Here is a 27,267-nt window from a genome sequence, read left to right as displayed (position 1 = left end):
CGCAAACAGAAGACGCCTTGGTTGCCGTTGAGCGAACGTGTTTATCACTTCCTCGATATTTATGTCTGGGTGGTAATTGATGTTCATCAACGCCAGCCCAGACTCTCGCTCGCTTGACATGGTCGACCTCAGGTATGTTTTTAACCTTCTTAGTGTACTGAATGAGCGCCCATACACTGGAGGGGTAGAGCTACTTGTTATTCTTTAGACTGTGCTGTAAGATCTGCCACAATCGCGTGGTTTTGCTATATATTGTTGCTTGTCAGTAAGTAAGTAAGTAAGTAAGTAAGTAGCTGGGTTTGAATGGCTTAAGTAACGAGTTGAGTGAAAAACTACAAAAACTACAACATCATGCAGCTAAGGTGATTTTGAGGGCCAATTACGAAACAAGCTCCAGCATGCATGCTCCTAGAAACACGCACTAAATTGGGCCACACTGTCAATAAGACGAAAAAAGTAAAAAGCACTGATGGTGTTTAAGTCTCTTAACAAACTTTTCAACGAACGAAGTACGGACTACAACTTGCGTAACTCGTTTGGTAAATTGACATTGCACAAGCACCGCACTAACTATCTAAAACGTAGCTTCATCTACAGCGGCGCCCTACTTTGGAACTCTTTAGTAGAAGTCTTTATTAAGAAATCAGTTACAACTTACATGTGTCTTCACAATCAATAACCAATCATATGCATTGCAAAATTGAAAGAGATTAAACTAAATTAAAAAAAGACATCTATTTACAAAGGCCCCTTTAAATCGTTCGGTTTTTACTTTGGGGAATATAAAGTCATGTCCCATTTCTCTAAGGACCCTAGTACGTTTGGGAGGGAGCAACTTATATAATACATGACCAGTCTCATTTGTGATTCTATTGAAAAGATCACTGTCCCTATTCGTAATTACATGGGATATCAAAATGATCTTTTTTGTATAGCCAAAACGATAGGCACGCCAAAAAAACTTGTCAATCCGATCTAAATATTTGCGTTGATAGGCAGAGCCCCACACTTCTAATCCATACAGAAATAATGACATTATTGAAGAGTCGAAGAGTTTACTAAGCTGATCTTTAGCATACCCATAATACTTGCATACTTTAAGAATATACAGTCGACTAGCAGCTCTAGAAAGTAAACTGTCAATATGACGATCCCAATTACAAGGATCTTCATGGAAGGTAATTCCCAAAAGTTTCAGCCACTCTTTCCGCTCAATTCCAGGCACTGGAGGAGAAGCAGGCTTAATAGTTCTCCTACGTAGTAGCATTTCCCACGTTTTTGACAGATTCAAAGACATCCCATTGTTGGCTGCCCAGCTCTCAAGGTTCTTAACTTCTGCGAGCGTTGTGTCAGGGTTCCTCCTAACAGGTACAGTGGAACGACACCTCTTTAGTACGGACATCTCTCTATTACGGACAGTTCACTTGGTCCCTGAGAGACCGAAATCCATATAAAGCCTAGCTCTATAATGCGGACACTTATCCCTGTCCCCTTGGTGTCCGTAATAAAGAGGTTCGACTGACACTGTACACTAATAGTGATGTCATCAGCACATTTCGAGAGCCCGTTGTTTGAGTCAACTAGCTTTATATCGTTCACCATCAGAGAGAATGAAAATGGCCCAAGGACTGTACCCTGTGGAACTCCTCTGTTAATTAATTGGTATCAACTGGGCAATCATAAGAAAGAAATCCAGCAACTATCGGCTTCTCACTCGGCAATCTTGTAAAACAGTAATTGAATAGTTTTTATCTTTTTTATGATTCAATGTAACTTTTTTTCAAATTACTGAAGATTTTTTTTACCAAGTTTCAATAAAGTTTGTATATATATATGCGTTATTGACCAAGCGTGAGGTCAAGATGGCTGGATATTGGCCAAGTTCTTTTTTTGCGTTTTTATGGACCGAGACGAAGTCGAGGTCCATAAAAACGCAAAAAAAGAACGAGGCCAATATCCAGTCATCTTGACCAAACAAGCTTGGTCAATAAAGGATTTATTATATGGCTTTACCTTCAAGTTGGAACTACAACAACAAAACAAAACAGGACATGAAACTGCTCTACTCGGAAAGAAATTCTTCATAGCCGGCCGGTGCAAGATTTATTTTCAGTGCATTTTTGGATTAGCATGTAATCGTGGAAAACAAGGAATCCTAAATTATCTTAGGGCTCTAACTTTATAATAGCTTAAAGGGAGTAAACAATTATTGAGAACAAAAAATTTAGATTTTCGCAAGAGCGGGAAGATTTGAATAGAATCCGGCAAACTCGCCATTTTCAGCCGATCGCGCGGTGGCGTAAATAATAAACATTTTTCAGGATTTTTACACAGTTTTCGGCTTCCAATCATTAATTCTTGAATGAAACAATAGATTTTGAGATTATATGCAAACATAAGCCGAAAAAAAAACGGGTGAATCAGAAAACTGGGCGAAACTTTGACAAGATTTTGTTGTTTACAACAAGCAAGACGCGGCTAAATTAAAAACGTGAGCTTCTTCGGCGAACTTGAAAAAAATACTTTTCTGAACTGCTTTAAACACAACGCAACTTCCACTACGCTATGATTTAAATACAGTCATTTCAAACCTAGAGAACTTATCAATTTGACACTCGACTTGAGACAATAAGTTTTACAAAATCAATATTCTATCTTAAATTACTACACGCAGAGCAACTCACCGATTCAACTCACATTCATTGTCGCTGAAACAAAATTTTCACTACACCAGGACGATTCCATTCTCTTTCCTTTCCTTTAGGTAAATGGTGAGAAAGTTTACCGAACTTTTTAGTGAGCGTTTTCCCCCAAAACAACGAGAAAATCGAAGAAAAGATTGCATTGTTGTTGGGATTAAACTTACCATGCCAAGCGGACGGGCAACGGGTAATCCCGAGCGGGCAAGATAGCTCCATCTTGCCCGCTCGGGTAGCCAATCATAGCGCAGGATTTGACTCATCTTGCCCGCTCGCGGAGCCAGCCATATAATAAAAGGTTTTACTGCAACATCAGCTCGGTGCTGGGGGCGGTCATCGCTTGAGTCGAGCATGCACTTACTGAGTTTTTCACATTTGTCATTGTGGAATTCTTCAGAGCATGTCCTTTGTCCTTTTCGACATATACAACCACGTTTAAAAAATTAACTAGAAGATCCGGCTGCTGCCACCATGCTTGAAGTGCTGTTTACTAACAATCAAATCAACTGTTTATTGGGATGCACAAGAAAAAGTACACAATCATAAAAATGGAAATACGAGAACATTAATCTGAAACCTAGCAACGGATAACTTGAAAGTTCAGGATGAATACTACTCAACCGGCTATTGTAACACACTTGTCTTGATGGACGGAATCAGTGACGGCCCAGAGTGCGACTTCATTTGAATCTTAGTAACTTTTTAACTGCAAAATACATCGATATCAATACATGTATTCAAGGTAGGTTTGTCATCCTGAGGCAAGCGTCTTTTTTTTTAATGCAAGTATCAGTTACATTAGACATATTAGTAAGCCAAAATATAAATTCTTACAATAGTAATAAGTACACAACTTTACAATAGATCCCACATTAACACGAAAAGAAAAAAAGAGAAAAGATAAAAAGAAAAAAAAAACAGCATCGCAGCATGGCCCCTTATTACAGTAGACTAGACTGCTAGCAGTCCCAGTCCTTTACTGGATACTCGGGAAAGCGTGCGAAATAGTCGAGCGAAAAAGCCGAAAGCGCACAGCGCGGCGAGACTGGAGCGAGAAGAAAAAAACGAGAAGAGAGGCCCATTGCGCTTGTTCACTCCAGTTTTCGGCTTTTTCACTCGGTTATTTCGCGCGTCCTCTCGACTATCCAGACTTTGGTAATTTGGACAGATAATTCTATGCCATGAGTACTACGTAACTCCTATTGTTTTAGTAACTATGGACAATGGCAGGATGCTTTGAGGCCCCTCATTTGAATATTCTAGCAATAAGACAGTCAGGTAACAGTTCAAGAAGAGAAACCACACAGTTATTGACACTCTTATTTACTTTTATCGCTATCCACTGTCGCCTTTCGAAATTCGTCTTCTCGTTTTGCCTTGCGCCATTTACCTCAAAGCCCACCGGAGGTAAGTCTTTACCGTACCTAGAACATTTGACTGCAGAGCCCGAGCTGTATTTCGTACCTTTTGGAGCCGGCCGAAATAAGCATTTTTTAAATCAGGATTTGATCAATTTGGACTCGGTGGTTGTTTGTTTAAAATGTGAATTTCCTTCATGTTGTCCCTAGATTCCCTAACATTACACAATAATGTTTCAAAATCATCATTCAGAGCCAATTATTACGCTTGAAAATTAAGGACAGTGGACATTTGCTGTAAACACTTTTTCCCTTACTGATGTATTTTCCTCTCCAAAGCCTAATTTAATTAGCAGAGCTCTAAAATAAGTTTTATAAATTCTTCTTCCCCTCATTTTTGTAACTGCACAGAGGTAATAGCCAACATGAAAGCTTTGCTCCTTTGGCCACTACGCACTTCTTCCCTAGAAGGTAAAATCACTTAAATATAATGTTCTGCATATTTATTTTCTTACCATAAAAATATATTGTATTTCAGTTGAATAAGTGTGAATAAAATTGAATTGAATTGAATTGAATCGAGAAACGCACGCCTGAACTGAAAAGAAATCACCATCAGGGATCGAGCTCAAAGAAAATTAAATGGCTGACAATTTTAAACATTTGGCGTTATGAATTAAGAGGCGCTTTCGCCAGCAAGTAGTTAGACTAGTAATAATAATAATAATAATAATATTTCAACCAGGAGACTCTCTCACTGAAGTGATTTCCCCGTAGACCAGCAAGCACATTAGGCTGGTTTAAAAACAGTGGTTCGGTGTCAGTTTCAGTTTAAAAAAAAGAGACAATAATGACTCTTTTAATGACATCCAGATCCTTGCTAAGACGAAATGTACATAAGAATAAGCATAAACACAAGACGAGCGTAACGAAGTACAAATTTTTGTCAGTGTCAGCAGTGTATAACGACGGCAACCTATTCTACATCACTGAAACGCAATAACTGACACAAAGTGTAATAACGCAAATTGTAATACAATGGCAGGATGCTTTGAGGCCCCTCATTTGAATATTCTAACAATAAAACTGTCAGGTAACAGTTCAAGAAGAGAAACCACACAGTTATTGACACTCTTATGCAGTTTTATCTCTATCCACTGTGGTCTTTCGTAAATCGTCTTAAATAATCATTCAGAGCCAATTATTATGCTTGAAAATTTATAGACAGTGGACATTTGAGAAACGCACGCCTGAAATCAAAAGAAATCTCCATTAGGGGCCCCAAAGAAAATTAAATGGTTGGCAATTTTAAATATTTGGCTTTATGAATTTAGAATTTAGTAGCGCTTAATAATAATATTTCAACCAGGAGACTCTCTCATCGAAGTGATTTGCCAGTAGACCAGCAAGGACATTTGGCTGGTTTAAAAACAGTGATGACATAAGTATAAGGATAAAAACTAAAAAAAAGAGGCAAGAATGATTAATCTTCTAATGACATCCTCGCTAAGACGAAACGTAACATAAGAATAAGCATAAACACAAGACAAGCGTAGTAGTTTCTTTTCTCAGTCTGCTAGGCCAATGCCATATCTGGTGTCACCAGTGTAACGACGGCAGCCTATTCTACATCACTGAAACGCAATAACTCACACAAAGTGTAATAACGCAAATTGTAATTACTTTTGACGCCTCAAAAGTAATTCCATTTAACTTTTAGACAGTTACTTTAATTAAAAAGGAGAAAAAAGGAAATACAGTGCAGCATGATTCACAGAAAAGAACCGCAGAAAATATACAGACTGTGATTATATAACAGATGTTACTAACCGGGACTATTTCAGAGCCGGGCAAGATATATTTTTCTTTCGATTACATACTACATAAGCGACAGCAATCTGATAACCATAGTCTTGGAATTAATTTGTAAAGAGAAATCTGTTTGGAAATGTTCACCGTGAAACAAACCTAGGGGACTTTATTTACATAAAAAAAACACCAGCGTTCAAACTACGCTGGTGCAAATAAATAGCTTGTAATAGAAATGAGTCAAAATAACAAAAAATGCTACGTGGCTGAGTCAATTTACAAATTATTTTCTCTAACTCTTAGGCTGTCTGCAAAATTGTAACCTGAACTATTTTAAAAACAATTGGAACATTGTAAAGAAAACATATCACTTAGAATATTATTGTAATTATTGTATTATGTGGTACTACATTTTACATTGACTACGTGACGTTTTTTTCTTTACTAGATTTTGCGCCTTTAAGAGTCATTATGACTCAAACGGGTCAATAAATCAAACTCTGAAATCTGATTCAAAATTCCGTATCAAAAATTTCCTCAGGTTATGAGGGAACTACTTCATAATCATACGTTTAAATTTACAATCATGTGTAAGAATACAATAATATTCCTGAACTGTACGGCAGAATTTATTTCACTATTTTAAAACAGCACTAAGAACAATAGCAAAACTTTTTCTTTTAAGTTTTGCTGATTTCAGACTGACTTTTACATTTCCATTGCCGCAATCATTTTATTACCATAATCACCCACGATTTGTTCCCGTCTGTTCTCGTAGCTCACTCGGTCGAGCAACGGACAATCAAATCCGGACGTCGTGGGCGTAATTCCCGCCGAAATCATTTTTTTTCTTTGCCTTGTGCGATTTCCCATTTCTTTACTGGGGCTAACACTCAGAAGGATAACCATGCGTTCACTTTGCACTACAACATACACTGATAATTCTCCTAAAGAGAGTGATATGGCTAAAGCGACTTCCTCGGTGGGGAATACTCTGCATAGTAGGCCTCCGTCGTTCGGGGTCGACCATGGGTAGTGTACCTTGTGGTCAGTCACACTGTAGCTGGGGCAGTGTCCTGTGTGGCTGATGGGGCTAATGTTGGAACAGTAGTCTCTCCTGCAGTAGCCACATCTAAATGTGGCCTTTGGCTGGCTGACGGGCTTTCACTTTCTTTGACGTACGGTGTCTGCCCTCTTCAGCTAGCTATAGGCTGGGGATCCTGTCCTCCTCCGCCTTGAGCTGGTGCTGAAAAATACTTGACCATATGCTACGGTCATCTGAGATGTCCTTCCAGAGCTTGATGGCAATGCCAAGCGCTCTGATTTCACACGGCTTGCAGACGTCTGGGGGATGCTATAGTGTCCACCTAACAAAGGGTGCCCGCTTAACACTGGCTTTAGAATCAAGGAAATGCAACTGTGTGTGTTTGTTGGAAAGTTCAACTATGCAATTCAATCGGGCTGTTTTATTAAAAGATTCAGATACATTTCGCGACGTTTTAGCATCAAACACATGACAAAGGCAAGCTCTAGACAAACCGCATAAAGGCAGAATGAGAGTGTCTTGCGGAGTTGTTGTTACAATGAAGTTTGTGCATATAAGACAAAACCTATAACAATGACTTTCAAATATTCGTAATCACAGCTTTAGTTCCCGTTTACTTCGGCATTATTGTGGTCTTTTATTAAAAGTTTGGTTGTTTTTAGTTGTTGTTATTGTGTTTTTAGGCGTCTCTTAACAGCTGACAGCTTGCTATTTTAACCACAAGTAGAAATGCAAACAGTTAATAGTCAGGTCGAGCTCTTTTTAGATCCTCCACCATTAAATACTATCATTACTTTATGACTGTCGTGTTTAATTTTCGGGAGGTGATTACTCTGAGAAGTAAACAATATTTTGGCTATTTAAAACTAACTATACTTTAATATCTACCAACAGGAATGAAATACAATGAAATCAACTTATTCTTTTGTGACTCTCTTTCCAGCTCTTCTGAAAGTCAACCTATCAAAGCCTCCCTCAAAGATGTCCTTAAAGAGTTTGACACAACTTATCCGCACATCAATGAAGGCTGTAAAGAAGAGAAAGTTCATTATCAGTCTTTTGCTGCTAAGCGGGGTTTTGTTTACCTTCATTTTTAAAGCATTGGTGAGCAAGGATCCGTATCTGACAACTGTCAAAGATCTACAAGACCAGAAAGCCTCACAAACGGGATTGCTCAACAAAAACAACAATTCCCTAGCTTTAAAAATGGAAGCTTTGACAGCGTCACCAAGCAAAGAACAAGCCATTCCACATAAAACATATTTAATATCTCAAGAACGATGCACCCAAAAGGTATTTCTTTTGATTATGGTACCAACACACCCTGCTTCATTTGATAGAAGATCGGCGATTCGCAAAACATGGGGAACTGATCCATCAATGAAGACAAGATGGAAGACAGTGTTTCTTCTCGGTCAAGTCGCAACTAACATCGTCCAGAATGATAAACACTTGGAAGCTGAGGGAATGATGCACAGAGATCTAATACGAGGAGCTCAAAAAGAGCATTATTATAATCTTACCTTGAAGACGCAGATGGGTCTGGAATGGGCGTCAAAATACTGCGATTTTCAGTACCTACTCAAGGCTGATGATGATGTGTTTGTTAATCCGTATTTATTGACGGACTATCTAAGAAAACCTGTCACACCTAAAACAAAACTTTACACGGGAAGGTGTCGGCATGACGCGATTCCTCTTCGCAAAGGGAAGTATAAAGTATCCCGGGAAGAATACAACAGAACAAGGTATCCAGCCTACTGCCTCGGAGCATATCTGTTATCATCAGACCTAGTCCACAAGTTAGTGGAAATGTTTGATGTCTGCAAGGAGCCTTTCAAAATGGAAGATGTCTACATTGGTATGTTGATTGAAAAAATGGGTGATGTAGAGGCCAAGGATCACGGATCGTTTCATCACGACAGACGTTGCCACCTTTCACGGAACGTTTTTGCTCAACATTTAAGCTCAGCAAAATGCATGGGGAAACTTTTCAACCTCGCGATGAAAACTGAAGGAAATAATACCGAACGTTAAGATGAGAAAGAAACGGACGTAATGTTATGCTCTCTCTTTTGTCCGCCGAAGCTCTCAGATGATTGTATTAAACCTTTGAAGTTCGTCGGTACACTGGTCTTAACAAAGTTTAGAATTTCTCTGTGTAAAGGTTTGTTAAAAGTTAAAATGAAAGTAATATACCATTATCAGAAGGGGAAGACATATTCTCTTTCAAAATTGATTAATTAACAAATCGACGGCAGTTTTCTATGGTCTATACTCTTATAGACCATAAAATGACGTCAAAAAATGTTCAAAACTCAAGTGGAACCACGAGCCGCAGGCGGGTGGTTTCACTGCCAAGTTTTGGACATTTTATGGCGTCATTTTGTGGTCTATAAGAGTATAGACCATAGAAAACTGCCGTCGATTCGTTTTTTACAATAACATGGAAAAAGTACGAGCAGAATTGGCAATTTTTTTCGTTGAGAAAGCGCGCGCGTTACATCTGACGTCATTGTTATTGTCTGTACTCTTATATAGACAATAGCTACGAGCCAATCAGCGCGCAGAAATTTGGAAAGTTATTGTAAAAATGTTTTTGAAGAGTGGTTTTACCTTCTAGGGAAGAAGTACGTTGTGGCCAAATGAGCAAGGCTTTCGTGTTGGCCACTACCTCTGTGCAGTAACAAAAATAAAGGGAGGTGGAATTTAAAAAACTAATTGTAGAGGTTGCTGATTGTAAGTAGAGGGTTGTCCAATACACCCAATCTGACTCGATTCGTCTGGGATTATGGCGATTCGACTCGAATCGATCGATTCGTTTGCCCTTGTAGTCGATCCGTCTAACCGGAAGTCGATTGGCTAGACACTTAGTAAAAACACGGTAAGCTTGCCTTGAGGGAGGGTAGAAAATGTCGACGATTCGACTCGAATCGATTCGTTTGCCCTTCAGTCGACCCGTCTAACCGGAAGTCGATTGGCTAGACACTTAGTTAAAACACGGCAAGCCGGCCTTGAGGGAGGGTAGAAAATGTCGACGATTCGACTCGAATCGACTCGAATCGATCGATTCGTTTGCTTTACAGTCGACCCGTCTAACTGGAAGTCGATTGGCAAGACACTTAGCTAAAACACGGAAAGCCAGCCTTGAGGGAGGGTAGAAAATGTCGACGATTCGACTCGATTCGACTCGAATCGATCGATTCGTTTGCCCTTGTAGTCGATCCGTCTTACCGGAAGTCGATTGGCTAGACACTTAGTAAAAACACAGCAAGCCAGCCTTGAGGGAGGGTAGAAAATGTCGACGATTCGACTCTAATCGATTCGTTTGCCCTTCAGTCGACCCGTCTAACCGGAAGTCGATTGGCTAGACACTTAGTTAAAACACGGCAAGCCGGCCTTGAGGGAGGGTAGAAAATGTCGACGATTCGACTCGAATCGACTCGAATCGATCGATTCGTTTGCTTTACAGTCGACCCGTCTAACTGGAAGTCGATTGGCAAGACACTTAGCTAAAACACGGAAAGCCAGCCTTGAGGGAGGGTAGAAAATGTCGACGATTCGACTCGATTCGACTCGAATCGATCGATTCGTTTGCCCTACAGTCGACCCGTCTAACCGGAAGTCGATTGGCTAGACACTTAGTTAAAATACGGTAAGCCAGCCTTGAGGGAGAGTAGAAAATATCGACGATTCGACTCGAATCGACTCGAATCGATCGATTCGTTTGCCCTACAGTCGACCCGTCTAACCGGAAGTCGATTGGCTAGACACTTAATCAATCAATCAATAAATCTTTATTTAAACACGGTAAAATCCATCAGGAGTATAAAAATTAGAAATAACCTAACTATCCTAAACAAAATTCAAAACCTGACTACAACTAATCTAACTAAAACCTGTTTTTCATGAATGCCGTGTGTAACATTAAAAGTGAACATTAACTAATCTTTTAAATTGACTAAGAGATTCAGCTTCTCTCACATGACAGGGTAGGCTGTTCCAGAGAACTGCTCCGCTATAAGAAAAGCTGTTTTTCATGAAATTAGTTCGTGGAAACGGGACAAATAGTTTGTTAACAGAGTCCCTCAAGGAGTAACGCGTTTCATTTCGTTTAACAAATTTAGATGATAAATATTCAGGAACAAGACCATTTAAAGACTTGTATACCATTATGGATTTCTGTATTTGAAATTGAGTGCTCAAGTCTTTCCAATCGAGTTGTCTAATTAAACGGCTAGCATCAGCATCATAGCTAGAGAAGGTTAAAACGCGAGCGGCACGGTTCTGAAGCTTCTGTAGCCTGTCAAATAATGTTTTACCACAATTACCCCAGACAAGATTGCAATAATCGAAATGAGATTGAATTAGTGCGTTGTATATATAATGAAGGGTAGGTGGAGGGACAAAAGGTCTAATTCTTTTTATTGCTCCTATTCCGGAAGCGATCTTTTTAGATAATTTATCAATGTGTGTTTGCCACCGTAGATTTTCATCAATAAATATTCCAAGCGATTTGACAGAGGAAACGTGTTCTATCGGAACATTATTAATCGAGAGCTCAAGTGGGTTCGCCAAAGTATTCAATTTTTGTCTGGAGCCAATTAGCATGAATTCAGTTTTAGAAGTGTTCAAAGTAAGTTTATTGGAAATAAGCCATTTGTTTAGGTTATCTAAATCGTGATTCAGATTTAACTGTATTGAATTCACATCAACGCCAGCATAAGTAATGTGGGTGTCATCGGCATACATCCTAGGCTGGCACAAAGTAAGGCAGTTTGGCAAGTCATTAATATAAATTAGAAATAAAAGGGGGCCAAGGATTGTTCCTTGCGGTACCCCACATTTAAGAGAGCAGATTCTAGAAAGAGAACCGTTAACGAGACATCGTTGTGTACGATTAGTTAAATACGACTTAAACCAATCAAGAGCTGTACCTTGTATTCCATAAAGGTTCATTTTAGATAAAAGGATATCATGGTCAACGGTGTCGAAAGCCTTTTTTAAATCGAGGAAAACCACAGCATTAACATTGCCACGATCAATATTAAAGGCCCAATTATCCGTAGCTTCCAGAAGGGCAGTCACAGTTAGTTAAAACACGGTAAGCCAGCCTTGAGGGAGGATAGAAAATGTTGACGATTCGACTCGAATCGACTCGAATCGATCGATTCGTTTGCCTTACAGTCAACCCATCTAACCGGAAGTCGATTGGCTAGACACTTAGTTAAAACACGGTAAGCCAGCCTTGAGAGAGGGTAGAAAATGTCGACGATTCGACTCGAATCGACTCGAATCGATCGATTCGTTTGCTTTACAGTCGACCCGTCTAACCGGAAGTCGATTGGCTAGACACTTAGCTAAAACACGGTAAGCCGGGGAGTGTAGAAAATGTCGACGATTCGACTCGATTCGACTCGAATCGATCGATTCGTTTGCCCTACAGTCGACCCGTCTAACCGGAAGTCGATTGGCTAGACACTTAGTTAAAACACGGCAAGCCGGCCTTGAGGGAGGGTAGAAAATGTCTACGATTCGACTCGATTCGACTCGAATCGATCGATTCGTTTGCCCCACAGTCGACCCGTCTAACCGGAAGTCGATTGGCTAGACACTTAGTTAAAACACGGCAAGCCGGCCTTGAGGGAGGGTAGAAAATGTCGACGATTCGACTCGAATCGACTCGAATCGATCGATTCGTTTGCCTTACAGTCAACCCATCTAGCCGGAAGTCGATTGGCTAGACACTTAGTTAAAACACGGCAAGCCGGCTAGAAAATGTCGGCGATTCGACTCGAATCGACTCGAATCGATTCGTTTGCCCTACAGTCGACCCGTCTAACCGGAAGTCGATTGGCTAGACACTTGGTAAAAACACGGCAAGCCAGCCTTGAGGGAGGGTAGAAAATGTCGACGATTCGACTCGAATCGATCGATTCGTTTGCTCTACAATCGACCCGTCTAACCGGAAGTCGATTGGGTCAACCTATGCGTCATGCTGTAAAAAAAAACGATACAAGAAGCAGAGACCGATACAACGTAGAAATACGGTTTAAAGGTTACTATATTTCGGCTGACCAAACCGAGCCTTCTTCAGGTACAATGGAAATTTACATTGGGACATACGCTTATATAGCTGACAAATATTTGCGCAATAGCGGAACTACGTTAAACTAAATTGATTGACAGTATAAAATATGAAGCAAATGAAATAATAAACCGCGCGCGGTGTGTAAATCTGTCACGCGTGTAAGGTATGTTTACGCGTCAGATTTGCAGATTGTTTTGAGGAAATTCTCTCTTTACTTGAAGTAATGGCCCGGATCTGTTTGAAACAGGCTTGAAAAATTGTAGTTTACTGAGACAACCTCTGTTTAAAGAAAAATTCTCTGGCTACGCTTGGAGAAGGGTGGGTTTTCAGGCCTGGAAGCTTACGTATGCGCGCGCGTGCAAATTTATTTACGCGCGGCCTTTCATACATCGACTCTAATTTTATTTACCATTTTTACGCCCGTAAAACCAGTCATGAAATTCACGCCCGTACGCACTTTAAATTTACGCGATAGTGGAAATCGACCTTTAGGCGCAGCAAGCAGAAAGGCTATGGTTACTTGCCGTTAGGAGACGGTGTAGGAATTAGATTATAAGCACTTCTGGCAAAAAATCTTAATTCAAAACCACTGCTCAAACTTTCGTGCAGGCGTTCTTTTAACCGGAAGGCGGATTGTTGCTGGAAATAGGGTAATATGGTAATAGGAGTGAGTAGAGTCTAATTTGTTCTGTGATTGTTATTCACGAGTACTGATGACAGACAGAATTGGATGACAGAAAGTCCTATTCCCAAATAATCACAACTATAACAAAATTTGAAAAAACAGTAACTGCTGGTTAACTGTTTTGATGAATAAAAATGTTCAGTTGGATACAAATAAAAAAGGCTCTCCGATTCACCAACAAAGATCTCGTCGCCATCCAAATTCTTTCGCTTCCCACTGACAGTGACCTCTTTTTCTCCACACACATACCTCTTAACAACTGACGTCAACGCAGATAATTTAAAAAAACTTCTTCTCACAAAATTGAGATCAGAAGAAAACCGAAATAACCGCATGTGGTCTTTCATAAAGCCAGCCATAGTTCACATGCGCGCGTCCTTTGCTGAAAATCGCAGCCTCGTCCCCAGGCCCTCAGGAACTCAAGGAAGGTTTTATGTAAATTTCGTCGCACGGTCTAACAGGTTTTAAGAACGAGGAATATTCATGTATATTTCCTTTCTCAGGGAGGTTCATCTATATTCGCTCTCTCCGGGATGTTCATATATATATTTCCTTTTTCGCGCAACGCTTTAAGAACGAGGAAGGTTGATGTATATTTCCTTTCTCGTGCCCACGCTCTTTCTCGCGCAAACGCTTTAAGAACGAGGAAGGTTGATGTATATTTCCTTTCTCGTGTCCACGCTCTTTCTCGCGCAAACGCTTTAAGAACGAGGAAGGTTGATGTATATTTCCTTTCTCGTGCCCACGCTCTTTCTCGCGCAAACGCTTTAAGAACGAGGAAGGTTGATGTATATTTCCTTTCTCGTGCCCACGCTCTTTCTCGCGCAAACGCTTTAAGAACGAGGAAGGTTGATGTATATTTCCTTTCTCGTGTATACGCTCTTTCCCGCGCAAACGCTTTAAGAACGAGCATATACACGCTTTTCTACCTGCCTTCTTTGTTACCTTCCCGGTAAGACGGGTCGACTACAAGGGCAAACGAATCGATCAATTCGAGCGATTCGAGTCGAATCGTCGACATTTTCTGCCCTCCCTCATAGCCCGCAAGCGAATCGACTTCCGGTAAGACGAGTCGACTGCAAAGGCAAACGAATCGATCGATTCGAGTCGAATCGTCAACATGTTCTGCCCTCCCTCATAACCCGCAAGCGAATCGACTTCCGGTAAGACGGGTCGACTGCAAGGGCAAACGAATCGATCGATTCGAGTCGAATTGAGTGGAATCGTCAACATTTTCTGCCCTCCTTCATAGCCCGCAAGCGAATCGACGTCCGGTAAGACGGGTCGACTGCAAAGGCAAACGAATCGATCGATTCGAGTCGAATCGAGTCGAATCGTCAACATTTTCTGCCCTCCCTCATAACCCGCAAGCGAATCGACTTCCGCTAAGACGGGTCAACTGCAAGGGCAAACGAATCGATCGATTCGAGTCGAATTGAGTGGAATCGTCAACATTTTCTGCCCTCCTTCATAGCCCGCAAGCGAATCGACTTCCGGCAAGACAGGTCGACTGCAAGGGCAAACGAATCGATCGATAGCGGCCTTGCGAAGCATTTATTCACGACCTGACTTCTTGTGAGTCGAATCGTCTTCGCTTACTGACGATTCGACTAAGATTGGGTGTATTGGACATGAGTGACCTAATAAGTAAAACCAAGAATAAAACTAAGGAAGAAAAATACAAAAAGAAATTAAATAAAAATAAATGAAACTAAAATATTAGTGTCAGTTCAGCGTGTTTTAACTGCTTTTTTAGACTAGGATTTTCCCAGCGCATATGAGCAGGTTCTTTTAATAATAACTGATAGCGATTGGGTGCCGTATCCAGCACTGAACAGCAAGTCTCGGAACAATGTCTACGACATTCCTCGGATTGGGTCAAATACTGGTAGAAATGCGAGGTCCTATCCCTTTTCAAACGCTCGCGCACGCGTACCGAGAGGTGTCGGGTGTTTCCCCGATGTAACAGGCATTACCACCTGCACCACTCGGTCCAGATGTCTTCGATGTTGTCTCGGATGTCCTGTAAATCGTCCGTGACATTATTACTGTTAGCGTACGCCTCGTAGCCATCTAGATATCTCCTCTGAAGTTTTACACTCAGGGGTTTCAGGACAGAAAGGCATTTCATTGCCGTCAACAAGGTGATTATAAAAGAAAAACTTGAAATGGGGGGTGGGGTCCTTGACGAGAGAGGGGGGGTTCCGGAACCCCTGGAAACCTCCCCTGGCTACGCCCCTGTGCATCCAACCAACGTAGCCAAGATTATTGGGACTCAGGGTCTTTTTGTTGTTGTTGTTGTTGTTGTTGTTGTTGCTGCTGTTGTTTTTGTTCCACGTCCTTAACATGATGAATATTACACCTTTCTTGTATTATTACAGGGTTTTGTCTAGTTATTTAATTCTCTATCGGAAGAGGGGCAGAGCAAACATAGATATCCCAATCCGGACCGCGTACCACACCCATGAAATTGGGATGATGAATAGTATGTACAGTTGTGTGTGTAGCTTGATTAAGGGCTGACCATAAATATGGACCCTAATAGTAAATCTATCATCCAAGGACTAACAGAGACTAACAGTCCTTTCTGTTCTTGTTAAAAATGAAAGTACACTCATTATCCAGAAAGCTCCGTATCTAATAAATTGTAACATTAATTTTTTTCATTATAGTACCTCACAAGTCTCCAATCCGGCAGCCAGATGAAGTACCGTTTTAACATCTTTGTCTTTCATTCGTAACAGAACACAATCATTGTCCATTGCTAGCAACAGTTTAACCATCTCCGGCCTTCTATATAAGATTGCCAAATGAAGAGCACTGTTGAGTGAAGAGTCGGTTGCTGTTATGTCGGCCCCACGTTTTGCAGCTTCAACCGTTCCATGCGTCACCGCCATCAGGAGAGGTGTCATTTCCAACACGTCCTTGGCTTCCAGGTCAGCCCCAGAATCAAGAAGAATCTCGATTATTCGACCGTGATTGAATGCTGCAGCACTGGAAAAAAAATTAGGGGTCTCTCATGTTCTATTATTGCAAAACCATAGACAAAATCTCTGTAACTGGTACGAGCTGGCAGGGTGGGGTTGAAAAAAGTGCCATGTAGTCCTGCAAGAAACACTTACGAACTCGTGCAAGTCATTTTTTCTCTGATAATGTATAGCTTGTTGACATATATTCAATCATATCTTCAGTCTGAATTTGATATATCATAAACCTTCGGTCGAGGCGCAAGGACCTGGCTTAAGTTCGAACCCAATATTTTCCCTGTCCAGCCCTTCCATTCAGTCAATAAGTGTATAGTATTATGGGAAAGGGACACTTGAATTCAATAGTTAGAGATGTCCACTTGACGGGGTGTTAGTCTTCTAACTACAAACTGATAATCTCCTGCAGTTTAAGGGGCCCAGATGGCAGTGTGTGGTGGTTCGCCGTAATCCCAGTTGACCCTAATCAGGCTCTTTTATCTTGCTACTTAGTTGACTTCCCTTCCTTTGTGCTGATCATCACTTTTAATATTGGGTGGAAAATATAGAATTACATACACCCCTTATGTTAACTATTGCATTTATGCAAGGGGATATTAAACAAAGCCATGGCATTGATAGCGATCTTTCGACGGATTATGAGTAGGTTTTCTGGCTCCTTTTTGGACTCTCATGCTCAAACTAAAATCTTCCCACCCGGCCAGTTTAAACACCGACGTAATGCTTTTTAAAACGAAGTATTTCTGAGGCACTGTGGTTGTAGGATAGACTATGCCTTTAATTGTAGCTTCTCTAAATTGACTGTATTTTGTACCCGTGTAGTGGTGTTCTGAGTTTTCCATTCCTGCAATCAACTACTGATCCATAAAGTATAAGCAGTTCAACCAATGACAAGTGCCCGTTTTTAGCCGCTAAATGAAGTGGAGAGGCAGATGCCACAAGGTTTACTGCTTCACGGTCTGCGCCATGACGTAATAACAAGTCTGCCACTCTTTCGTATCCTGCCTCAGAGACGATGTGAAGGGCTGTAGATCCCTCTGAGTCTGTCATATTCAGGAATTCAGTTAGATTTGACACCCTTTTGGAAGCTGTGTCAAAACAGTAAAATAGCATTAGCTTTACGAAACAAAAAGTGCGTAAAAGAAATAAGACCGGGGATCAAACATCGAACATTCATGTGCTGAACCTAGCTCAAGTTACTGCAAAAACAATAACTTTTACTTATTTACATTAGGTTCGTCATTTATGTATAGTTCGACCTTTGAACCGGGCATAACTTTCTGTTGTCAATTTGTTTTTAATTGTCTGGGTTGTTTACTGACAGATTATATCGTTTAACTTTCTGTTGTCAATTTGTTTTTAATTGTCTGGGTTGTTTACTGACAGACTATATCATTTAACTTTCTGTTGTCAATTTGTTTTCAATTATCTGGGTTGTTTACTGACAGACTATATCATTTAACAAGGATACAAGAAGAACGACACTTGGAAACAATATGCCAAACGAGATATGTACAACATCCATGACAACAACATTAGCAATAGTACCTTTGTTTTAAAGTTTACTTAGGAGACATTTTTACTACCTCTTAATGCCCCCCGCTAAAAGCCAAGGAAACTAAGGAGATGGGGCAGAGAGACCCTTGATCTCTTTCTTCGCAACCTTCGCTTTTTTTCACCAGTTGCTCTTTGAGCTGCCCCTCAGTTTCTGGATATGCACGGGAGAGGTAGCTTGTAGGCTAAAATAAGTCCTGTTTATTAGGCAATACAACATAACTTTGCGGAACATCCGCAAAAAGAAAATTCCGAACCAATCAAAGCGATGGCTCCTGTTCTTCGGTCTCGCAAGCATTTCTGATCAAATCCTCTCCCTATTGTAATCAATCTGCGTGAAAATCCGGACCACCACTAAATATTAGCACTTAGAGTACAGCCTCATTTAAGGCTGCAAAATAAATAATGTCATAAGTACGTGTAAAATATGTTACCATTCTCAATGAGAAGTTCACAAATTTCTTCACTCCCAACAAAGCATGCTATATGGAGAGCCGGGTAACCAGTTGCTGACTTGGACACTACGTCAGCTCCGCTTCTCAAAAACAACTCGCACAATTCTCGACTTTTACTCAAACAGGCAAAGTGGAGCGGATTCAAAAATCCCTCTCCTTCTAAGAGGCCCTTCACTCCAGGGTATCCCAGCAGCAGTCTGCAAATTTCCATATTGCCTCTTCGTGCAGCTGTATGGAGAGGGGTCAATTTGTTATTGCTTGCTATCACTGGATTTGCTCCCCTTTCAAGCAAAAGTTTAACAATCTCTGCATTCTCAAACCTTAAAAAGAAATAAAAATATGAGAAATATGAGAAATTATATATGAGGTAGTGAAACATATTTTACCCTAAGGGCAGAAAACACAAAAAAACAAAATTAACACCTTCCAAGTGTAACTGGATTGATGAAGCAATCGTTGTTTAATAAGCCTCTCTCCCGGGAGGGGAAGGGGGGGACTTATTAAATTAAAAACACTGTATCTCTTTTCGGTAGGTCTGTTCGAGATACGTTTAAATACCTAAATGACATTTTCCCTACCCTTTTCCATACTTCAACTCGTGAAATCCCTACCATCTTATATACCTCCACTCTTACAAAGTCACCTCTTTTGGGAGGAGCCTCCCCGTATAGTCCACTATAGGATGTACAGCCCGCGAGGTACTAAATAAGCAAACACTGAGATATCTTTGCCAGAATTTTAGAGTTCCCTAAATAAAGTTCTAAAGGTAAAAAATTACACCCTGTGATTTTTTTGGCTGATTAAAATTAAAGAAACTAATATGCCGAAGAGTATCGCCTGATATATCAGTAAAATCCACTGCAGTGAAATAATTTTAGGTCCAACCGTTGTTCATACTCGCGTTACCTGGGAACCGTCGGCGAAGAAATCCAGCCGAGAAATGTTGCGAGTATAAATCGGCCTTGAAAGATAAGGTCCAAAAACAGAAAAATTTTACAGTCTGGTCTGACACTAAGTGGTTGCTCAAAAGGAAGTATTCACCCCAGAGCTGAACTCGCCTCGTCCAAAGTCCCACCCTCTACTCCTCCTTTCCGAGGCAGACGCATACCTTACGGCGGCATGAAAAGGTGTGAATCCGTCCCTGCCCTTAATGTCGATGTCCGCACCATTATCCAACAGAGCGTTAACTGCGCTGGAATCGTTAGCGCGAACAGCTCGGTGAAGAAAAGAAAAACCTTCTTTGTCCAATTCGTTCAGATTCTCTACGCCCTCGAAATTAGTGTTGGTTAAGTGTACCGTCAAATTGTTCTGTACAGGTCTAAAGGCAAGAACTTTTACTTCCGGCGTAAATGGTCGAACGAATTTCCGTGGTCTTTTTCCGCTTCCGGGAGTGGAGATAAGCTCGAAGGAATCGTTGTCATACCAGGGCTCTACTTTAGTCAGTGACGTGTTGCTTCGCTGCGTTCCTCTGGAAGAAGACTTGGGACTATCTAATGAATGGAACACATTTAAATAATCAGATGAAATCAACAATGCTGGGGCTGGAGCTTTTCCCGATACATGCAGGGTGTAAATTTATTGGCTAGTTCATGGTCACAGGACATCTAACGATACAACGACTTCCCGCCAAAAACCCGTCGGCGATCATATTACGAAAACTTTAACGCTAGAGGGCGACAGTTCAGTGTTACCACCGAAAGTTGACTGCTTTTTGCACGTGAACAAAACGTAACTGAGGCTAGCATGATGTTGCAGTAAAGTTTAGGTTGGCCTTTGCTCAGTTCTGCACATTGGAATCTGTTTCACGCTTTGCAGATTTGTCAGGAAATGATGTTTTCCTCCGATTTTTTCAGTAAAAAATCCTTGGCTTCTTGGTTATTAGCGGAGCTCCGCGCGCCGGAGGCGCGCTGCGTAGCCCCATAACTAAGGGAATTTGGTAACCCGTGAAAGCGAAAAATTTTGGTTTGGTTATGACGTCACTTCTGTTCATCCGACCGTCCGACCGTCCGTACGCAATCCCACAATGCTAATGCGCCCGTGTTTGTTTGGCGGGAAGTTGCATGGCGAGGTGCGTTTACAACAGAAATGATAAAGAACACAAAATACAAAGTCAATTTATACGTTTTCGTTGGATGTGTTGACAAACGTGGAAAGAAGCGAAAGAAAGAGTAAGAGAAATCAGATGAGCGGGGACGATTAAGCAGAGTTCAACGTGAAAGCGAGCGATAGAGTAGGCCGGCCGGAGAGGTAAGTTTAAAGAAGCCTCACATTTGTCTATATCACCCGTTTGTGATCAGTTATGGCAACTTTCAGAACTCTAAGATAGCTTTACATAGACACTTAAACTGCTTTCGATATCACTAATATTCGAGGAGAAGTTAAGTTTTGAAAAATATATTTCGTTGCCGTGTTTTTCATTTGCACCGGACGGCTCTCGTGTGATTGTAAACACGCACAAGTTTCAAAGTTCTTAAAATAATTCTACCAAACACCAAAGAGTACTTTTCTGTATTCTCCTTTTGTTAACGTTTATTTAGAGACTAGAATTATTAATAATTAGGAGCAGAATGGATACAGTTTTGAATTTCCAAACATTTTTCTCCGGGAGCTATAACTTGCTCCCGCAAAAAATACCATGTTTACGTAATTCCGACGGCCGTTTAAACAGATCATTTGTATATTAAAATAATTTCTTCCAGGCAAAAATCGATAATTTATTGTGCTACGTGTTTCAAGCTTTACACAGATACTTTAGTCCTTTATTAAATTCTCGATACCTTTGATATTCGTATAGAAATTAATTTTTGAACATTTTGTTTCATGACCGTTTTTTTTTTTTATTCGTTCCGCACGGCTCTCATGCGTTTGTAAACACACACAAGTTTAAAAGCTCTGAAATAATTGTACCAAACACCAAAGACTATTTTCCAATATTTTCCATTCGTTAACGTTTATATAGAGACTAGAATTATTGTTACAGGAGCAGAATTGACACAGTTTTGAATTTCCAAACATTTTCCCCGGGTCGCTCAGTTGCTCAGTACACCAAAAATATTATCATGACGTGTAATTTGACGGTCGTTTACAAATCACTTGTAAACGAAAATGCTTTCTTCCAGGCAACAATCGATATTTTTTCTTTATGTTATGTGCTTCAAGCTTTTCACATTTTACCCGTGACAACACCAATATTCGCAGAGAAATTATTTTTTGAACATTTCGTTTTTGAGCCGTGTACATGCAATGCATTTGCGCCGCTCTGCCTTCATGCACTTGGACTGTATTAACACGCACAAGTTTTTTTAAGAACGCTCTGATATTTCGCTCTATAACCAAGCGTTAAAATGTTAAAATTTTTGTAAGGTCCAGAATTATTTTATTAGGAGCGATATTGACTGAGTTATGATTTTTCAAACATTTTTATCCGAGCGCCAAATAAGTCTGGGAACCCTGTTAAGCAACGACGACGGTAGCAACAACATTTGAACAAAAACAATCACTCCGCAATTAAATTTTGATACATTTCTTTGCCGTCCTCCGCAAAACGACAACGTGAAATGACCTAATTTAAGGAATTTGTGGAGAACATGAGCAAAAGACGGTGAATTTTTCTTTCTCTGTTAACTTGAACGCAACTCCTACCAATTTAGGCAACTTGCTCGCTGTTTACTAGTCTAATGCGTTTCGGAGCAACAATCAATGTTTTTTTCTTTATTTTACGTGTTTCAAGCTTTACAAATATACTTCAATCGCTTCGATAGGATAAATATTCGTAGAGAAAGTAATTTTTGAACATTTTGTTTCGGGGCAGTTTCGTTCACACTGCACGGTTCTCATTCAGTTGTAAACACACTAAAGATCTGTGCCAAGCAACCAAGAGTGATTTCCCCGTGTTCTCCTTTTCTTGGCGTTTATTTGGATTTCAGTAGAAGCAATATTGACTGAGTTGTAAATTTTACATATGCAATGAAGAGAGAATATAGGTTTAATTCAGGAGTAAACTAACAACGATAAAACTTAGGGCGCGTTTTTTTTATTCACAATTCTGGAATGAGAATGGACAGAATGTTAAATGCGCGAGTTTTTCTATTCCGCATTCCTATTCCGGAATGGACAGAATGCCATTCCATCCGTTCTGCTCCCAGGGGCAGAATAAACAGAATGTTGCGAATGAAAATCCAAGATGGCAAACGGCGAGATAAGCGCTGCGGATTCAAATACGTCTCTACCGGAGAAAAAATCACGTTACACTTTTGGACAAAATGATACATTGTTTCTAATTTCATTGTACCAAAAGTACGAGGAAAATTGCTGCAATAACGGCTTTAATGGCAGCCTCTTCGTCGGCCGCCATATTTGTTACGCAATGTTTACTCGGCCAGGACCGACGGGGTTTTTTTTTTATGCAGACAATCCGAATTATTCCTAGCATTCCGTACCAACCATTCTTATTCCAGAATTGCGGACAAAAAAACGTGCCCTCAAGGTCAGGCATAAATTTTTTGTTCACCTGCGCTGTGAAGCTTCCTACCGCTTGAAAATCCGCGAAAATAGATCGATAAAAATAGCAAACGGTGGATCTAAAGAAGGAACTTACGGAGTAATTTCTTCCACTGAATTTGACCTGCTCCTTCTTCCCATCAAAAGGACATTGTTATGCTCGGTTATCATTTGTTGTAAGAAGTAGCGAGGTGAAAGCACTTGTTCGCCATGACTGATTTCAGGTTCTCAGCTAAACAAATGTCAATCCGATCAAAGTTTTTAGCTTTGACGCAAATGATATTTTGCTGTTTCTTGTAAGACACGAAAACTTAACGTTTAGGAATTTTCTTTCTAACTGCAGCACTTGATTTCCATGTATTTGTGGTACAAACAACTCGGCTTAAACAGTCGAACTCCAACGAACTTGAAAGAATTCGTTATTTTTGGACTCCAACGCAGTCGATTTTAGGGGACTCGTAATACCTCCTCTGTGGGGAGGTGGTAATAGGGGCTCCCTAAAAACTACTGCTGCTCTATCTGGCGTTAAAGTTTTCGTAATATGATGAAAAATTGGACAAAGACCGTTGAGAGTGACCTCAACCAGGAACTTTGTTGTGACGTGAAAAGAAAGGAAATATCTGTCCAAATAAGCTTATGTTGCCGATAGAAATCCGGTAAATGGCCAGTAATCAATTATAAATCGCTGTGAAGCGACTGACATGCTGTAACATTTTGCGGTCAAAAAATCATTCTGGAATAAAGGTTAGTTTTGAAAATATTGTTAGTGAAATTCTTTTGGATTATAATCTAATTCAGAGGATCACAACTTCGTGTACAATATGGTCTAAAATTTTGCTGGAAAGTTTTTCACTCGGCTTAGTCAACGGGATGCTCGCTCACGAAATATGGTCAAAAATCTTGTTTATTGTATAAAACAAACATATTTCATTTTGCCGTGTGTCTGTACTCTGATAACGCACAGAGGACGTCAAAACGTGGTAAGAACATCAGACACACTACACGCCTGAGTCTCGTCGCGTACTTCTTTGTTCTCACCACGTTTTGCCGGAGGTCATCTGCACGTTATCAGATCGAGTACAGACACACGGCAAAATGAAATCCATTTGTTAAATAACCTGCAATACGAGTCATTAATGTCCCACAATAAATTTAAATTAAATAGTCTGCATCAGTTAGATGGAGGTAATCAAGTATTAGCAATCTCATGTGGGCCGTCCTAGCGCCTTTGTACAGGCCAATCTAGCCTGCGGCTCGTAGCGTATACTTCTTTGTTCTCACCACGTTTTGACGTCATCTGCGCGTTATCAGATCGAGTACAGACACACGGCAAAATGAAATCTTTTTGTTAAATAATCTCCGATGCGAATCATTAATGTTCGACAATAAATTTAAATTTGTAGTCTGCGTCAGTTAGACAGAGGTAATCAAGTATCAGCAATCTCATGGGGACCGTCCTAGCGCCTTTGTACGGGCCAATCTAGCGTTCGTTCTTTAAAAGTTCTAAAAAGCAACAATTCAAATCCTAGCGCTATGAATCTTGAACCAATATAAACCTACAATAGTTTAATGGCCTAGCTGCAACGAGTCCCCTGTAGCTCAGCGGTAGAGCACTCGAACTTGGAAACGAGGTCATAGGTTCGACTCCTGTTGAGAGAACTCAGATTTTCTTTTACCAAGTACATTTATTCACCAGGGTTAAAAAAAAGGTCATCACTTTTCTTTCACATAAACCATACACTGGTTTAAAAGCTGAATAATCATCGGATTATGACTAATTCCTTTAGGAAGAAAAAAAGAAGGATTAGAGTTCAACTGGTGTTTTGCTAACAATGAAGAGGCTTTAGCGAAACGTCTTGTCTTCAGAAATCAAGTTCCAAGTCCGTCAAAAATAAATGGCAAAAAAAACTATTAACACTTCATTAATTTCTTGACATCTTTGCCTCAAAAGGCGAGTACAAAGAGGCATTGTAAACCTCTGATGGACGGCGTTAGATTTGTTAAATGTTCACTCGATTAATTGATGAAACACGGACTGGATTTGTAAACATGGACTGCATTTAAAAAACACAGGACTAGATTTTGAAAATATGGATTTGTACAACACGGAGTGGGTTTGAAAAATATAGATTTGTAAAAATCCAGTCCGTGGTTTACAAATCCGTGTTTCACAAATCCATCCCACGCTTTGTAATTCCAATCCGGTCGATATTTTACAACATGCTCTACAAACAAGTAAGGGAGGAAATTTGCGGTAATTTTAAATTTTGAAAAGGACAGGTAGCAAAACTCCATTGAAACTTCTGGGAAAAGCATCTCATTTAAAGTTGTAAGATGGCCTAGTTTAGAAGAATTATCTTTCAAAATGGCAAAGCTTTAGTTCGGTAAATTTAGGAAATTTAAAGGCGTTTGTATGGAGGCGGACAAAGTACAAACGTCTGGAAATTCTCAGACTTAACGGAACTATACCTTCGCTCTACATTTTAAAAGATGCAAATTCTTACGGGCTTTTTCAGAACTGTCACTGGATTTTCTGTTAGTTGGTCTACAGCAAAATTTCGAATCACGTGATCAAGGAGAATTGGTCGAAGGGCCGCTGACTTGAAACGAAATGCACGCAACCTGCCAAAATGCGCTTCAGTTGAAAAAAATTCCATGCGGCACAGGGGATGCGTCATTGCGTTCGAAATGAATTTGTACTTTGATATCACGTATCACATAACAAATTAATCTATTGTGGCAGCACCTGTCAGCAAATAATTAGTAATAACTTTGCGGGAAAACATTTCGAGCCTATTATTTCGTGCGCAAAAACATTGTCAAACTTTTTCAAAAGAAAGTTCGTTATCAGATTGACCCAAACATCTAAAAATCTCAAATTATGGAAAATGGAAGATTTTTCCAAAAGCTTGTTCCAATAATTCGTTTCTAATTTTTCAACCAGTATCTGTTATTTACGGGCAAGATTGTAGTCAAGGAAACCGAACGAGCATGACAAGGACGTTTCGAATTTCGACTCATAACTCACAAGCTGGATATTCAAATGTACTAAAACCGAAGAGTGACTTCTAAAATCAAAGTTAACAGGTTCCAGTAAGTTCTTGAAGTGAGGTTTTATTGACTGTTTTTAATAGTAATTTCAGAAAACGATAACTGATATCGCAACGTGGTGTAATAATTACGAGGTCATAAATGACATGTTGGTCACGTCCTTAACGGCTCCATTTGAACAACAAATGGCGCCATAACAAAGCAACCGACATTACAAATCGCCGAATGACAAAAAAGACGAAATTAAAGGCTTGGAAGCAATAAAATTGCTCCTTCACATTTTATTTTCTGTAATGCATGTGTTACGTATCTGGCTGTGCCTCTCGGATGAAACAGAGCAGGACACTGCAATGGTCTGCAATGGGGCTTTTATAACCAAACTCAAATTATGATTCTTTCCGGTAGACAATTGCTTTTTGAACCGTTAGAAATTACAGGTATCATACATAAACAGACTTTCAGTTCTCACACAAGAAAAAGATGGATGAGAAAATAATATAGGATATTACTGTTCGCCGCTCGTTTATTTACCTATCAGGAAAGATGTATATTCTGATGAACGAGAAAATGAAAATATAGCCACTAACCTTTTCCATTGTTGTTAACAATAGAACGATACGTCGACATTAGACCACTCATGGCGGCGTTAACATGGATTAAACAACTATAACTTCATCATAACTTGGTGTACTGCGTTGGTTGTCTCTTACTCATGTGGCGTGACACCGCAAATTCTGATAAAATGACTTGACATGCAAATATAATAAGACATCTGAGTATAATTAGACGTGCAAGAGTGAGCTCTGTCTTGTAAATGTAGCCTTTGATCATGCCGAAAACCTCTAACGTCGTCTGGGGTTACACAAGATTATATTCTATTTGCTCTGAACTGCATCATGTTAGACCACTGCAAATCAAATTTTTTATTAAGTAAAAGTGATAAATTAAAAAAAAAACACCTCTGACATAATGATAAGCTCTTAAGATAGGCAGAATGACCAATCTCAGCGGCGTCAGCTGAGTAAATATCAAAAAC

At 40.1% G+C, this 27,267-nt stretch overlaps 2 protein-coding genes across 2 annotated transcripts in view; one reads left to right on the top strand and one right to left on the bottom strand.

The window, feature by feature from the left end:
- LOC146483820 (transient receptor potential cation channel subfamily A member 1-like) overlaps positions 1-27,080 on the bottom strand; it is a 34,570-nt gene extending 7,490 nt beyond the window's left edge. The window contains exons 1-5 of the mRNA XM_085105983.1: positions 26,819-27,080; positions 19,789-20,170; positions 18,660-19,000; positions 17,486-17,759; positions 16,363-16,681 (exon numbers count right to left, since the gene is read on the bottom strand). Coding sequence (XP_084962109.1) covers positions 16,363-16,681; positions 17,486-17,759; positions 18,660-19,000; positions 19,789-20,170; positions 26,819-26,870 — 1,368 coding nt within the window. The 5' untranslated portion in view covers positions 26,871-27,080. The remainder of the gene's footprint in view (positions 1-16,362; positions 16,682-17,485; positions 17,760-18,659; positions 19,001-19,788; positions 20,171-26,818) is intronic.
- Positions 3,481-10,599, top strand: LOC146483821 (beta-1,3-galactosyltransferase 5-like). The gene is made up of 2 exons (XM_085105571.1): positions 3,481-4,106; positions 7,855-10,599. The coding sequence occupies exons 1-2, from the start codon at positions 3,923-3,925 to the stop codon at positions 8,946-8,948; spliced, it is 1,278 nt and encodes a 425-aa protein (XP_084961697.1). The 5' UTR covers positions 3,481-3,922; the 3' UTR covers positions 8,949-10,599.
- Positions 27,081-27,267: the final 187 nt, after the last annotated feature.

Source organism: Pavona decussata, unplaced genomic scaffold (assembly GCF_977016875.1).
Source record: "Pavona decussata unplaced genomic scaffold, jaPavDecu1.1 SCAFFOLD_38, whole genome shotgun sequence".
NCBI classification, from domain to species: domain Eukaryota; kingdom Metazoa; phylum Cnidaria; class Anthozoa; order Scleractinia; family Agariciidae; genus Pavona; species Pavona decussata.
The sequence above is the reverse complement of the archived record's forward strand: the minus strand, read 5'-3'. Positions and strand labels throughout refer to the sequence as shown.

Bases quoted from the DNA above. Each gene is read 5' to 3' on its own strand.
- LOC146483821 (XM_085105571.1), top strand. From the start codon at position 3,923: ATGGCAGGATGCTTTGAGGCCCCTCATTTGAATATTCTAGCAATAAGA. The intron at 4,107-7,854 runs GTAAGTCTTTAC...CTCTCTTTCCAG, and splicing joins TACCTCAAAGCCCACCGGAG to CTCTTCTGAAAGTCAACCTA.